Source organism: Corythoichthys intestinalis, chromosome 18 (genome assembly GCF_030265065.1).
Source record: "Corythoichthys intestinalis isolate RoL2023-P3 chromosome 18, ASM3026506v1, whole genome shotgun sequence".
NCBI lineage: Eukaryota > Metazoa > Chordata > Actinopteri > Syngnathiformes > Syngnathidae > Corythoichthys > Corythoichthys intestinalis.
In genome coordinates, this window is record NC_080412.1 from 34,118,254 (window position 1) to 34,132,491 (window position 14,238).

The following is a 14,238-nucleotide window of genomic DNA, read 5'->3' on the forward strand; positions in this document are numbered from 1 at the left end:
TTTGGGGGGCGGGGGAGGGGGTTAAATATTCAAACTACCTGCGCTAAGGTACAGTTAGCTTCAGTACGTTATACATACATATTGCTTTTTTTATTCAATTTTCGAGGTCTTATTGTTCATTAACATGAATTCGTATCACACTTTGGAACTGGTGGGAGAAGGTTCATTTGGTCGAGTTCATAAAGGAATCACCAAATTTACAGGACAAGTAAGTTGCTCTGAAATTACTGATTTACAATACTTTTTTCCCCCCACGAACGAAATTAATTTGAACATTGTTTTGTATGTTCTTTTTTATGCACGCATGCCCAGGTGGTGGCTCTGAAGTTCATTCCAAAGATGGGACGCTCAAAGAAAGAGCTGCAAAGTCTCAAGAAGGAAATTGACATCATGAGTAACCTTGAACATCCAAACATTGTGAAACTTTTTGACAGCTTTGAAACTGAAACAGAGGTGTGTTCTGTATGCAGGATGCATTCACCAACGCCAAGTTTCAAACCACTTATTGAGCCAAAATATAGTTGTTTTTTACCCCTCAAAAATCTCATTGTTACAGAAAATATCACAAAAAGTACTGTATATGCTAGAGGTGTGGTCCGATAATAGGAATTATGATGCCATCACAGTAAATCCAATAACATTAATAGGCCCGATAATATATATTTTTGGCACAGTGTCGGTGGATTGGAATGTGTGCGTTTGAGTTATTTCATGGATCAAGACCACAAAATTCTACTTTTGCACCAAATGTTTTATCTGCTGACAAATCACAATACCTGTTGAGTTTAAGTTTGTTTTAGTTTAGTGCTTATTGCTCAGGGAAACAAATCGTTAATTATATTGACTAACTGATTGTGATTGACTCAAGATTTTATTTATTTGAAAAAATAAATAGGGGCACCTTATATGAAGTTAAAACTGTTCTTGTCTTTGTTTTGTTCATTATAATAATGTTCATGTCATCATGAAAATTCTGTTAGGTCAAAGGCAAGTCTATGCTGAATCCACTACTTGTATTTTTGGCCTACACGTGTTCAAAAACCCATGTGAATATACATTTAAAAATTATATATTTATATATTATCGGTTATCGTATCGGTATCGGCCTTGAGGATCAGGAAGTTATCGATGTTGGTTTCAAAAAATGGATATCGTGCACCCCTAGTATACTGGACTGTCTCAGAAAATTAGAATACACAATATTCTAATTTTCTGAGACAGTCCTGTATATTGTTCTATGTAAAGGACGTCAGCCAAGGTCGGCCCCCCACATTTTTACCACGCCAAATCTGGTCCCCTTTGCAAAAAGTTTGGACACCCCTGCTTTAAATGGTGGATTAATGTACAGGACTGTCTCAGAAAATTAGAATATTGTGTATTCTAATTTTCTGAGACAGTCCAGTATGCTGAACTAACTAACTTGGTCTCAATTTGTTCAGAAAACTACAAACATGAAATCCAGAGGTGGGTAGTAACGCGTTACATGTACTCCGTTACATTTACTTGAGTAACTTCTTGAGAAAAATGTACTTCTAAGAGTAGTTTTACTAAGCCATACTTTTTACTTTTACTTGAGTAAATTTGTGAAGAAAAAAAAGCTACTCCTACTCCACTACTTTGGGCAACATGAGTCGTTACATTTTTTCTCTTTTTAATCTATGTTTAAGATTTATTTTTATTTTTTTTTGCCAGCGATGCCAAGAGTAGCTCTACCAATTTCACCAATGAGACGTCGCAACAATAGTCACATCCCAGATAGCTCACAGACATTGAATAAACGTTGATTTTCCATCAAAATCATCAGTGTGGTTGACATCGAAGATTTCGACGTCAAGTGATGTTGAAACAATGTTCTTCTATGGTATGTCAGGCGATGGTTGGGTTACCATTGTTTTATAGTCGATGAACTAATGTTGACAAATAGTTGATTTATGATTGACCGGGAAATATGATTGAAAGGTCAGTGAATTATGGATGAGCGGGCGTTTTGGTCAAAAACATAACATTGATTCAGCATTGTTCCAATATTATTATTAATCGAAATGACGTTTAGGTTTTGTAAGGAGTTCAACGTTGAAACAACATTTTATAACACCATTTAACACCATTTGACTGAGAGTGCCAAAGTGACGTTGATTCAACGATATAAGATCGACAGCGGAATGTTCATCCAACATATTTTCAACGTCGGTCTGCTATCTGGGTTGACTCCATTCCACCAATCTGAAACAAGCTTGCAGTTTTATGATCACGCCAGCCTGTTCAGTCACATGGCGTCTTTAAAGCACCTTAAAGAAGTATTTGACATAGAGCGCTGCCCTCAACATGACTCGAAAGCGGGATTTAAACCTCCTTCCCAGTTTTTATTTGGCACCAATTGACCAAGGAAAACCGGAGATATGATCCTTTTGGTTTCATAATAGTAACTGAAGGAACTACTGTATTCACTATTCAAACTAGGAACTATTTTCTCCAATAGAGGGCTTTCATGCTCTTTGGATGAATAATGCTTCATTTCTGTCTTTTTTTTCCCCCGCCGGAATCCAATGATTTTTGGGGGTATTTCTTTGGCTTAATGTGGTTATGTAATGGATTATTGTACAATATCGTAACAGCAGTTTATATAGATAAGTTTGTGCTGAGAGAAAAAATTCCCAAGTTTTTTTTTTTTTTTTTTTAAACAAAAATAAGCAGTTACTCACAATGTTCTTTTCACTGGATATTTTTTTACTTGTACTTGACTACATTTTTTGGATGACTACTTTTACTTGAGTAATAATATTTTGGAAGTAACCCTACTCTTACTTGAGTAAAGTTTTTGGCTACCCACCTCTGATGAAATCTGAGCCGTTTATTTGGACTGAATACTATTGTTTCCATTACAATACAACACTGATATAGATAGAAGAATAAAAATGCATGATATGTGCTGATTACATGTAACTGGTCCAATAGGTAGTTGTTGTGACCGAGTATGCCGAAGGTCAATTGTTCCAGATTATTGAAGATGATGGGAGTTTACCAGAATGTCAGGTACTAGTTTCCTACTTGTACTAGATACACGACGATATTAATTCTGAACAATTTTTTCATTCTTTTTTTGTTCCCAGGTTTGTGAGATTGCCTGCCAGCTCGTCTCAGCTCTATATTATTTGCACTCCCGCCGTATTCTTCATCGAGATATGAAGCCACAAAATATCCTCTTTGATAAAAATGGTGTGGTGAAACTTTGCGACTTTGGGTATGTACCTTTATTGGCAATAACTAACATGGCCGTAATTAATCTGTAAAAAGAAATATATCTTGTCTGATCTTATTTAATAGATTTGCACGAGCAATGAGTGTCTCTACCATGGTGCTGACGTCTATTAAGGGAACACCACTGTACATGTCCCCTGAGTTAGTGGCAGAGAAGCCTTATGATCACACTGCTGACCTCTGGTCTCTGGGTTGCATTCTTTATGAACTCCACACAGGGGCGCCTCCATTCTACACTAATTCAATTTTCCACTTGGTGCAGCTCATTGTCAAAGACCCCATTAAATGGCCTGACACTATGAGCAGCACATGCATGGTACAAAGTAAACCATATGATTATTGATCCTGTCAGTTTACTGTGCTTAAATAGATAATTGTATAATTTTTTTCCAGAGTTTTCTGAAAGGTTTGTTGACCAAAGACCCTCAGAAGCGACTGTCATGGCCAGACCTCCTGCACCATCCTTTTGTTGCTGATGGTGTTCAAGGTGTTGACAATTACTTTTTTGAATACAGCATGTTAGTTGTGCTTGATATTGACATTGCGACTTTTTGGGGGTTTGCGATATATTGCTATATATATTGCAATCTTAATACTAGATGAATTTTCACCAGATGACATGAATAGCTCCGTTTGGGAAGACTTTGGTTGACTCATCATGTTTTCGTATTAGTGTATTGCAGTCAGTATTTTATTAGGTTGTTTTTCTTGAGTTTCCCCTTTGTTTTTCTCATTTATCCTTGTATTCTTAATTTTGTTCCCTTTATTTTAGAATCTTCAAACCGTTTTGAATATTCTTTAGTATAAAAATGTTATCTTAGTTTCTGTAATTTTTTATTGCAGCATTATACTTTAGATTTAAGGTGCTTCAGATTAATTGTATTTATTCCTTTATTATTCATTTATTTAAAAGGATCCATGGATAGAAACACTTGTAGTTCTTAAAAGATAAACGTTATTATGAGTTAAAATAATTTTATTTTGAAACCCACTCTTGATTTTCCGTTTTTATACAATTCGTAAAATTAGTTGGACTAGTAGGTCGCCATTGTTGTTGACGTTGCAGAGCAGTGACGTCACATGGCTCCGCTGCCGGGCTTCTGGAGTATGACTCTAGCAACATAGACATGTCATCTGTTCAACCCTTTCAATTTGAACCCGAGAGGAACATTAATGAGCATAACAACATTGTCGATATTTCACAAAACGAGCAGCAAAGGCAAAATGAACAGGAAAGACGGGATGAGACGAGACGCGCGTCGGGGGAAAAAAACTGTTCTGCCAAAATGTCCTACAAGAGGCGAATTTGACACCCAAAGTACTACTGTGCGCTTTCAGCTTGTTTTGTTTAGATGCATACAGACAGAGCATACTAAAGATGGCTTAAGAAAATACTTAAACGTAGTTATATCAAATCAGGGTGGTTTAAATATGCTACATGACTAATGTGGTCAACAGATCAACAATCTGCTTTAAAGCTACCACAGGAAAACACAATGCTTAAAAGTATGAGAGGGAAACACACGCAAAAAGTATTTTGAGGCAATGAAAAGGTATTAAAAGACTCAATAAAAACACAGATAGTAAGTATTCACCGCTTTTAACCGATGAGGGCATGTGTTGGACGGCTTGCCTTGTAGAAGGAATTGCAGTAACCGGTAGTATTCGTCGAGTGACTAGGACAGGATAATCTACGTCATCAACCCCGAGCGTCCATTGTGCGCCTAAAACATGGCGCCCTCTGTAGGTCAAAACAGGTACTAAATATTATAGGTTTTTAAATGAATGGCAGTATTTTATGTGTTTCTCATAACATATTTTCGTAAAAGAGAACAATTGTGGCTTATTAGAGCCTACAACTCTTCAAGTCCGAGGTTCCCTTTAAGAACAGAAAGTGCAAAAAAAATTGCAAAACTGGAATGTATCATTGTATTCATATACCAGTAATACCGTTTAATCCAGGCTAAGGGGGTTTATTTTAGTGATGAAGATTTATTTTTTTTAAATGATTAAATGATAAAGATTGCTATATCTAAAAGGGATACAGGAGGCCATGTCTTGGCACACTTGCTGCTTTTAATAAAAATCGCACATCCTGCGATAGCCTATTGCACATGTGCACATCGCGATAGTGACATTCAAACGATATATTGAGCAGGCCTACTTGAAACTATCATATGGATGTGTTTGCAGTGATTCCAGACACGGATGTTTTCAGTCCTCTGACTGTCACACCTGACCCAGACATGTTGGCGCTGAAACTTAAACAAATGGCAGAAAAGACATCCCTAAACTCCGGGGAGAGCAGAATATTGAGAACGTTTAAAGAACAGAGAAGCAAAAGTAGCACCAAGAAAGCAACTGAATGTGCTAAAGTAAGCACATTGCCATTTACCTTTTTTTTTAGGAATGAAATATCACAAATGACATCTTTCTGATCTTCATTTACAGGATATGATGGATGAACTGAGAAGTGAAAAAGGCAATCCTGCATTGACTGTAGCGCCCCCTAGAGATACATATTCAGCTCCAACTCCGTGGACTTTGACAGTCCCTCCAAGTACATGTCTGAAGAATCATGCTGCTGTGAGATCAAATCTAGAAAACAGGTGTTTATGAAATGTGTGTGTGTACTCTACACAAAATGGTGTTTTCCTGTCATAGACTAGCAGGGGTTCCCAACCTATTCCACTAAGGCACACTGTGGGTGCAGGATTTCATTCTTACCAAACAAGATGACAACACTTTTTCCCCAATCTGGTGTTTTACAAGTGCAATCAGTTTATTGCAGTCAGGTGTGGCTTGTTTTAGCAGAAGCCTCATTGGTTCAACTGTCTCTGCTGGATCGGCTGGAACAAAAACCAGGACCCACAGTGTGCCTTGAGGACTGGGTTGAAAACCCCTGGACTAAGGTATGTGTACTGCGGTCATTATTTCTGCAGGGGTCCTATCAGTCAGGACTACGAACGAGAGTTCCCTTCAGTAGAGGTCGGGCCACGACTAAACCGGAGGACACTCAGTTATGACATTATAACGGAACTAGAAATATTTTCAGTAAGTCAGGCTGACAGTTTCTAATTACATCTTTGTGAATAAAATATTTTTGCCATTAAAATTTGTTCTTTCAGGACAGCGACAGTGAGGAATTCTGGGAGAAGCTTGTTGAGGAGTTAGAATCAAGCCAACACAAGAAAGACCCATTAGACTACAACACCATTATTGTTAAACTGAAAAACACAATTGTGCTGTTTAAACAACAGGTGATTAGGTGCAGGAAATAACAACGTGAAATGATATATTTCATTTATTCACATTAATTTAGTCCTGTTTCTGTGCTAAGTTAGGTGAAGGTGTCCTGAAAAACATGCAGTCCATTCACCTTCCATTGAGGGCCCTTGAGAGCCTGCTTCTAAACTCTGACCATACCATGAGGAACCACATTGGTAGGGAACTTGGATTGCCATGTGTCCTTATTGACTTGGTGCATAACTCTGTGGAGAATCCATATTTTGTTGAGGTGAGGAAAAATAATAAATGTTCAATAAATTCAGGTCTTATTCTGATAATCTTTTTTTTTTCTCCAAATGAGCAGCAACCGTGGGGCCTGCAATCAGTCGGCCAAATGATTGTCGTTCTGCTGATATACTGCGACAAGAACAATGACAGCTTGAGAGCGGAAAATGGGTCAGACGATTCAATTTCTTTCGCATCGATTGGTTTATGTTTAAGAGATTGGCTACATTGAAAATCTAGTCTACAAACCCTTGTTCAAATGTGAGATCTTTGTAATATAGAAAAATGAGAACAGGATAAATTTTGTGAATACTTTTTTACCATTTAACGTGATTCACAACCTGTGCAAATCAACTGATTGTTTTTTCCTCAAGGGGGGGTCAGAATCGTTGTAATAATGTAGTTGCCCAATTGCAACTTTGATGTTGAGTTGGGATTTATTTCTTTTTATGGAAAAATTATCATTATTATTATTATATTAAGCAGTGTTGGTTTTGGCAGCCCTTTTAATTTTTGTCTTAGTCTTTTGGACAATAATACTTATTAGTCTTAGTCATGTTTTAGTCACCTCAAAATGTGTTTGCCTTTGTCAAAATTTTGTTGACGAAAACTCAAGACTAATTTCGTCCAGTTTTAGTTGACGTTTACAAAAAATTATTTTCGTCTTTAAAATTTAAAATACTAAAAAAAAATCATAAATAAATGTTTCTATTTTACTATTTTGAATTGATATTGACTGACAAGTACATATTGTAGCGTCTACCAGGACAATGCCAGCTTAGTGATAATACACACTCAGCAGGAAAATAGGACATTATTTTTAATTACTATACCCACCTGGACGCGATGAACTGTATGTAAAAAAAGTTGTCTGGGAGTTATAGAGGACACTCGCCATTAGCATTAGCCTAATGTGAACGCTATGCTAATGCTACGAGTTACATTTAGTATGTGATGATCACACTCAGACCTTAAAGGCTAAAGAAACATTGCATATTCTATCTTGCCAAGATAAGAAAACAAATCTTACCTGTGTGCAAGCCTGTATTCAGACTGGAGGAGACACACTGGTGTGTCGGGAAGGGGGTAGGAGAACGCAGCACGTCCCATGAGTGACACAGCTACGATGTAGGCTAACTCCACATACATTGTCACGCATTCTGAACATGTGACAGAAACTATTGTGCATTTTTAGCTCGTTATCGTCTCGTTATCATCTTGTCATTGCCATGAAAATAGTGTTCATTGACGAAATATTTTCGTTATCATCATCGCTGACGGAAACAACACTGATATTAAGTTACGGTATTATTTATAGAAGTTATTATCTTGGTGTCATTGTTTTGCACCCATCATACATAAGCTCATACATTGTTTTTTTATGCAGACCTGAACAATTCATCAATCCCTTCATGACGATTCTTAATCAAGCAGACCTCTACCCCTTAGCCGTATGTTCTCAATAAAGTATACATTCAAATGTCCTGTATTTTTTCATACTATGACATGTTGTCTTTCCTCTTTCAGCCTCTTGCTGCAAGCATATTATCGGTGCTTACTCAACAAAACTTTCCGGTTAAGGCTGACTTGAATGGTCTTACTTCCTTGCTGAAAGAATTGGTGTCTGGTTCACGTAAGGTATACAATCTTTTCAACTTTTTCTTCCGATGGATTGCTGATTTGACTAGGTGTTTTCTACCTCGGTAGGTCCAACTTCCACTTCCACCTGGCTGGGGACTCTGTGATGGCCTCCTGTCTTTACTACTACACACTCTCACTGAGGTCAGCCAATAAATAGTGTTTTTTTATTAGACCGCCTAGACACTAACTAATATTACTTGGTGATTTTTTTTTTCCATTAATGAGATAGCCGTTACTCATTTTTAATAATGACTAGCAGTATGACTCGGCATTGTTCAGGTTTGTGTAACGTGAACGCAATACAACCGAATGGCAGATTAAACAAACTGTCCTTAGAGATGCAGCTGTAATGTTGTAATAGAATAGAATAGAATAGACACTATAAAGGGCTTAATGCAGAATCGCGTTTCCATCATACCGTACAGTATTGTGGCGAGCAACGTAAACAACAATGAGAGAGACAGAGTTTTTATGTTTCACACTTGCTGCTCTTGTGCCCCATACACCACATGACCCCAAGAGACAGCGCCCTTATTATTGCACACAGGTACTAAGGAACAACATGCAAAACACAACTGACACATAAGAACCTGACTCTGTGTATCAAATGCAACTACGTAGCGCAGCAAATTTGGCCATGTTTAATCGTCTGTCCCCTTGCCATTGTTGATTTTGGATATCGTGCGCGCTGTACCTCCGCTTCCAAGGATGTACTGCATCCAGTGTCACAGCCTGGAGCATTACAGCCTGGAGCTGTAATGACATGTAATGACATGTAAAATAGCAAAAGAGCATCCTGCTCCGGTCGCATTCACAAACAAAGCAGGGTGCGCTTAAAGCAGACTGAGACCCACGATTTTTGAGCGGACAGAGTTCGGTTGTTTGGGCCGAACTAGAGTTCGGATGCACGTTCACATTTGCAAAACAAAGCAGACTATCTGAGAAAAAGAACTCTGGTCCGTTTAAAATGGACCAAACAGCGCTAGTGTGAAAGCGCCCATAAAGTACAACTTTGTAAAATATTGTCAAAATCCGTCCGGCCGTTTAGGAGTCCAAAGGGAATGAACATAGACAAACACACACACAAAGCTCCATTTATATATACTGTAAGTATAGTGTAGATTGATATCCTTTTCATGTGTTCAATTTTTAATGATAATCAAATTGAGATTGCAGAGATGGCTGCGATTAAGCATTTCATTGTTACACATTTTGCTTTTAGGTTTCCTTGTAAACCGCTTTTTGTCTTCTTCACAGAATGATGATGACGACATCCCATTATGTTGGGATCCACGCGTGTGTCATCACATTTGGCAAGTGATGGGCACCGCTTTGACAAGGACAAATGCATACGTGGACCTCTGTTCAACAAATGGTAAGCACATGTGATTATTAAAACAAAGTATTAACGGTTCGTAAATACTTGATACATATGTCCATGTTTTTGTTTCAGGACTGCATTATCTTATGTCTGTGACATTGTTCCTCTTCTCCAAGGATCCCTATTCATATATTTCACTGTTTTGTGAGAGTCAGTCAACATTTTTACACACTCTTGGCTGGCTGTTGAGCTCTGAATGGTTGGTGTTGACATTTTGTTCAGAATTCCTGATCACTAGAATTTAACAAAAAAGCGACTTTCTCACCCCACAGTTCTTTATTCACTGACGGCCATTCAGGTACGTTTGAGAAAAGTTTGAGCCACGAGAGCTTTATCCAGTTTAGTTGCCACTTCCTGTGCCTTCCATTTGCTTTGGATTTGAATTCTGAGACTACTTCGAGGATATTGCAATTGTATGACAGCTGTGGTGTTGTTCAGGGGCTTCTGCAGGTTAGTGTGTGTTGATGCTCAAGAAACAAATACATGTGAACATAATGTTTCGCATAATTAGGGACATTTTACCACTTTAAGTCAATGTAAGATCTGATTTAAAGTTGGCCTCACTAAGAAGAGACACTTTAATTGCGACCTCTCGTTGACTTTTGGAGATATCATTCAGTGATGCAACAAAGGATAACAATTGCAAAAACATATCAAGCATATTATTGTGTCTGTTTTTCTCCTTGTTTTTTTGTCTTCTGTTTGATCTGTTGTGATTTTGACGTGTTTTGCTTTTATTCTTTGGCAGGTGATTCAAACTCTTCCTTTTTCATTAGTGGAGCTGCCACTGTCACTTCTACGGCGCTTGTTGCTCCAAGACCGTCAGCGCTTTGTTTCCCACTACTGCAAAGCTGCTCGGGGTTTTTTTGCGCCAGCACTGCCTCCATCGGTTCAGCAGACAAGGACCAGAACCGTCAGTTGTTTGCTGTGTGATTTGCTGCTGCAGGAGGAGCTAGGCGAAACTGCTGTAGAACTCCTATCCCTGTTATACGTCCTAACCCGATTTTGGCCTCACTCTGGCCATCTCCAACTTCATCTTGAACCGACCGTTTTGCGCCAGGCGCTTGCTCACTCTTATGACCCCATCAGGGCCGCCACATGCAAAGTTCTAGGAAATTTGTATCCATTCAAATCTCCAAATATGCCTGATTTGCAGCTTAGCATTTTTAAAAGAATGATAAACCTTCTTGAAGATTCTAATTCGCATGTGCGGCGGGCAGCTTGCTTGTCAGTTGGCAAATGGTTGGGTTATATTGCATTTGAGTTTAACACGGCAAGGCCCAATGAACGTGTAGGGAACATTACAGAGTGGTTGAAAGTGAAGGACAATGATGCACACGAGGGTTCAAGCAGGGAGACAAAAGAGAGCAATTTAAGGAAAGGCGAGATGAGTCAGTGGTTAGAAGAAGCCAGGATGACGGCGGCCACGCTGGCATCACTCACCTTGAACCCTGATGCCCACACGCGCCTCCACGCCTGTGCAGCTCTAGGAAATCTGCTACATGTTCAGGGTGCCATACCCCAGCTGCTGGATAAAAGTGTGTCCAGATTACTATTGAGAGCTGCATGCACAGATTCTTACAGTGTTGTGAGAGAAGCCGCCATTGCAACTTTAAGCTTGTACACGCAGCAGGACGCAATACGACAGGTAATGAATGACCAGGACTAGAGTTGTCTGATATTATCGGGTAGCCGATACATAAACTTCACTATCAGTTGACGGGAAACGGGGCGCTCCGTAGAGGGCCTATTTTCAAAAACTTAAAATTCAAATATTTTCAAATCCAAAGCCGCTAGCGACCTAAAACCAAAACAGGCACCTCCCTTAGGCACATATGGGTTCCATGAGTAGCGGCATTGAAAAAGTCAAACTTGTTCTCTAATAAATTCCCGAAGTATGACAAAATGGTTATAAAATTCTCAGATTTTACACTAGATGCACAAAAATTACCAAATGCAGAAGATAATCACCTATATTTTCAGGATCAATAGCAATATTGCAATTTCGACATAATATTTCAACAGCGAATAAATCACTCAATTTTCACACCAGAAACTTACGATGATTCTTCATGCTTTCTTTAACTTTACTCAACAAAAGCAAGTTTTGCATTTTATATATACAATCACTACTTATTTAAGTTGAATTCCAATGTCACTATTGCCTCAGCATGTCTTGCCGGCCTATCTGGCCCTTGTCATTTTTAGACTGAAATGTTCCATAAAATAAAACACGTAAAAGCCCATTTTTCTTTTGTATGGACGCAGAAATGTCTAAAGGACTAGTTTTTTGCCAAAAAACAGGCAGTTGGCCAAAAATGACCTGAGTATTTTAATGTAAAGTTACGCTAATGTGAATGGATACAAAATCCAACAAGGGAGCCATAACAAAACAAAGAGCTTTTTAATTTTAAAGTTCTTGTAAATAAATGCATAAATTCCAGAATTTATGGGGGGGGGGGGGGCAAAACTACTGAAATGCAAAGAAAACTTTTGGTCAGCTATTTCTATAAGACATACAAAAACTAATTTTAATTCAAAATTGTATATTTTCAACGATTTGCAAAATAAAAGTTAACAAAAACAGCTATAACCCTTACCTCCATCTCCTAATTTTTATTTTCCCTCATTTCCTCACATACTAAATGACAAATGTCAATTTTAACTACTTAAGAACATAGGATCTATATTAAAATTGAAGATAATGTAAACATTTTTTTGTGTTTTTTAATAATAAAGATATAAGACATTCAGAAAAATAAGTACAAATGACATATTATGCTGAGTGAAATTGAATTATTTTGAAGATCGAGCAAACATTGACTTTTTTAAATCATAAGGAAATGAATAAGTAGCCTAACATAAATGAACAAATAATAAGTCCAAAATGCACATTGACAGCTAAGATGTTCTGAACTTCCCCATCAGAGCAAAAAAAAACTAAATATGATAAATAAGCTACCTTAACTCTTTCTTGCTCTTAAAGATTTGATCCAATTTTCTGTTGCATTGCCTTTTCTTTTTTTTCTTTTTTTTTTTTTTTGCTGTTTCAGAAAAGATGCACATTTGAACCAATCAGAGCTAACTATCTCTGGTGATCACATGTCAGTATGTCAGCCAATTGAACGGATAAATTAGCCCAGGCGTTTTGCTTGCTGCGTGCATTCACACATTGACATGACTCGTCATTGTCAAACTCGGATAACTGCAGCAGCTGGGGAAACATCCATGGAAGCGGATTACACTACACAAGCACTTTATTATGCTTGTTGTTAACACTTGTGTATGTAAATCTGATGTTGGTAGATTGTTTTCTTCTTGGAGATGAAATGCATGTGTGGCAGCTTTGTATTTATTTTTTTTTTTTTACATAGCGTTTTGACAGTTGCCGTCATATTTTCAGAATCATAGCACCGTATACCGGAACAGCGCTCCGGCCCTGAATCTTATACCGGAACTGTGTTCTGGCCCGGAATCTTATACCGGAACTGTGTTCCTGACCGTTCCCGCCCACTTTCACCCCTGCTTCTTGACCATTAGATATTTTTAAAAATAATAAGATGATTGGGAATTGTTAAGTGACCAGACCATTTGCATTCATGGTGCAAAAATTAAATGAACAATAAATGATTGAGAAATAATATGTTAAGTACATTTTTGGAGTTAAGACATTATCGGGCTATCGGTTAAAAAGTAATTATCGGACAACTCTTCCAGAACAGTAGCTTTTTTTTTTTTTCTGGGTATTTACTACCTATTGTAGAGTGACTGTTTCTTTTCTTCTTTGTCTTTAGGTCTTAGAATCACTGGATGCCAGAGGCAAACTACTTCAGGCCCAGCAGGCTCCTCTGCAATGTGACTATCTCCCTCTTATTAGACTGCTCGAAACAGATAAGACTGGTACAAATTAATTGTACATTTTGTGATATTAGTAAATTAATTCATGTCTAACTGAAAATAAGCATATCGCCGCATGTTTTTGAAACTTATGCATGCACTGATTAAGCTTTTTTTTAATGATACAATATACCGTAATCATGATCTTATACTAAATGGCTGTCTGAATTTTGATAACAGAATAACTAAATATAGCCAAGGCCTAAAATTTGTCCCCCCCCCCCCCCCCCCCCCCAAAAAAATGTTTGTTACGCATGATTTAAAAAAAAAAAACTTTTCTGCTTTTCACTGTAATATTATCAGAGCTATATAGTAATTGATTGATTTGATTTGATTTGATTTTTTTATTCATTTAGAGCCGTAATAACGAAATACAACAACAAGAGTGGAGGAAAAAAATAATAACAGTAATGATTATTACTGTATAGCAAAAATAATAACAAATACATACATATGTAGCTCAAAAATGAGTGGAAAGAAGTCCAGCTTTTTTTTTTGGTCCTACCCCCATTTCACTCCTTAAATATTCCATGAGAATACAGTCACTT

At 37.7% G+C, this 14,238-nt stretch overlaps 1 protein-coding gene across 2 annotated transcripts; it reads left to right on the forward strand.

Annotated features, from left to right (window-relative positions):
• Positions 1 to 10: 10 nt before the first annotated feature.
• stk36 (serine/threonine kinase 36 (fused homolog, Drosophila)) lies at positions 11 to 13,900 on the forward strand. 2 transcript variants are annotated; one of them, XM_057821023.1, is made up of 21 exons: positions 11 to 48; positions 162 to 208; positions 313 to 453; positions 2,956 to 3,033; positions 3,111 to 3,241; positions 3,325 to 3,574; positions 3,652 to 3,745; positions 5,452 to 5,633; positions 5,710 to 5,867; positions 6,201 to 6,312; positions 6,387 to 6,518; positions 6,599 to 6,775; positions 6,851 to 6,942; positions 8,159 to 8,222; positions 8,299 to 8,409; positions 8,479 to 8,553; positions 9,670 to 9,787; positions 9,866 to 9,992; positions 10,066 to 10,243; positions 10,542 to 11,441; positions 13,588 to 13,900. In XM_057821023.1, exons 3-21 carry the CDS (start codon positions 340 to 342, stop codon positions 13,702 to 13,704), a joined length of 3,210 nt encoding a protein of 1,069 aa, XP_057677006.1. In that variant the 5' UTR covers positions 11 to 48; positions 162 to 208; positions 313 to 339; the 3' UTR covers positions 13,705 to 13,900. The 2 variants fall into 2 exon arrangements, with proteins under 2 accessions (XP_057677006.1, XP_057677005.1); XM_057821022.1 differs by having other exon boundaries at positions 37 to 208.
• The last annotated feature ends 338 nt before the right edge of the window (positions 13,901 to 14,238 follow it).

What these genes read in the sequence shown, in the direction of transcription:
- stk36 (XM_057821022.1), top strand. Translation starts at nt 125, where the DNA reads ATGAATTCGTATCACACTTTGGAACTGGTGGGAGAAGGTTCATTTGGT. An exon ending in TTGTGCTGTTTAAACAACAG is followed by an intron (nt 6,519 to 6,598) that starts GTGATTAGGTGC and finishes TTCTGTGCTAAG; the next exon opens with TTAGGTGAAGGTGTCCTGAA. An exon ending in TGGCTGTTGAGCTCTGAATG is followed by an intron (nt 9,993 to 10,065) that starts GTTGGTGTTGAC and finishes CTCACCCCACAG; the next exon opens with TTCTTTATTCACTGACGGCC.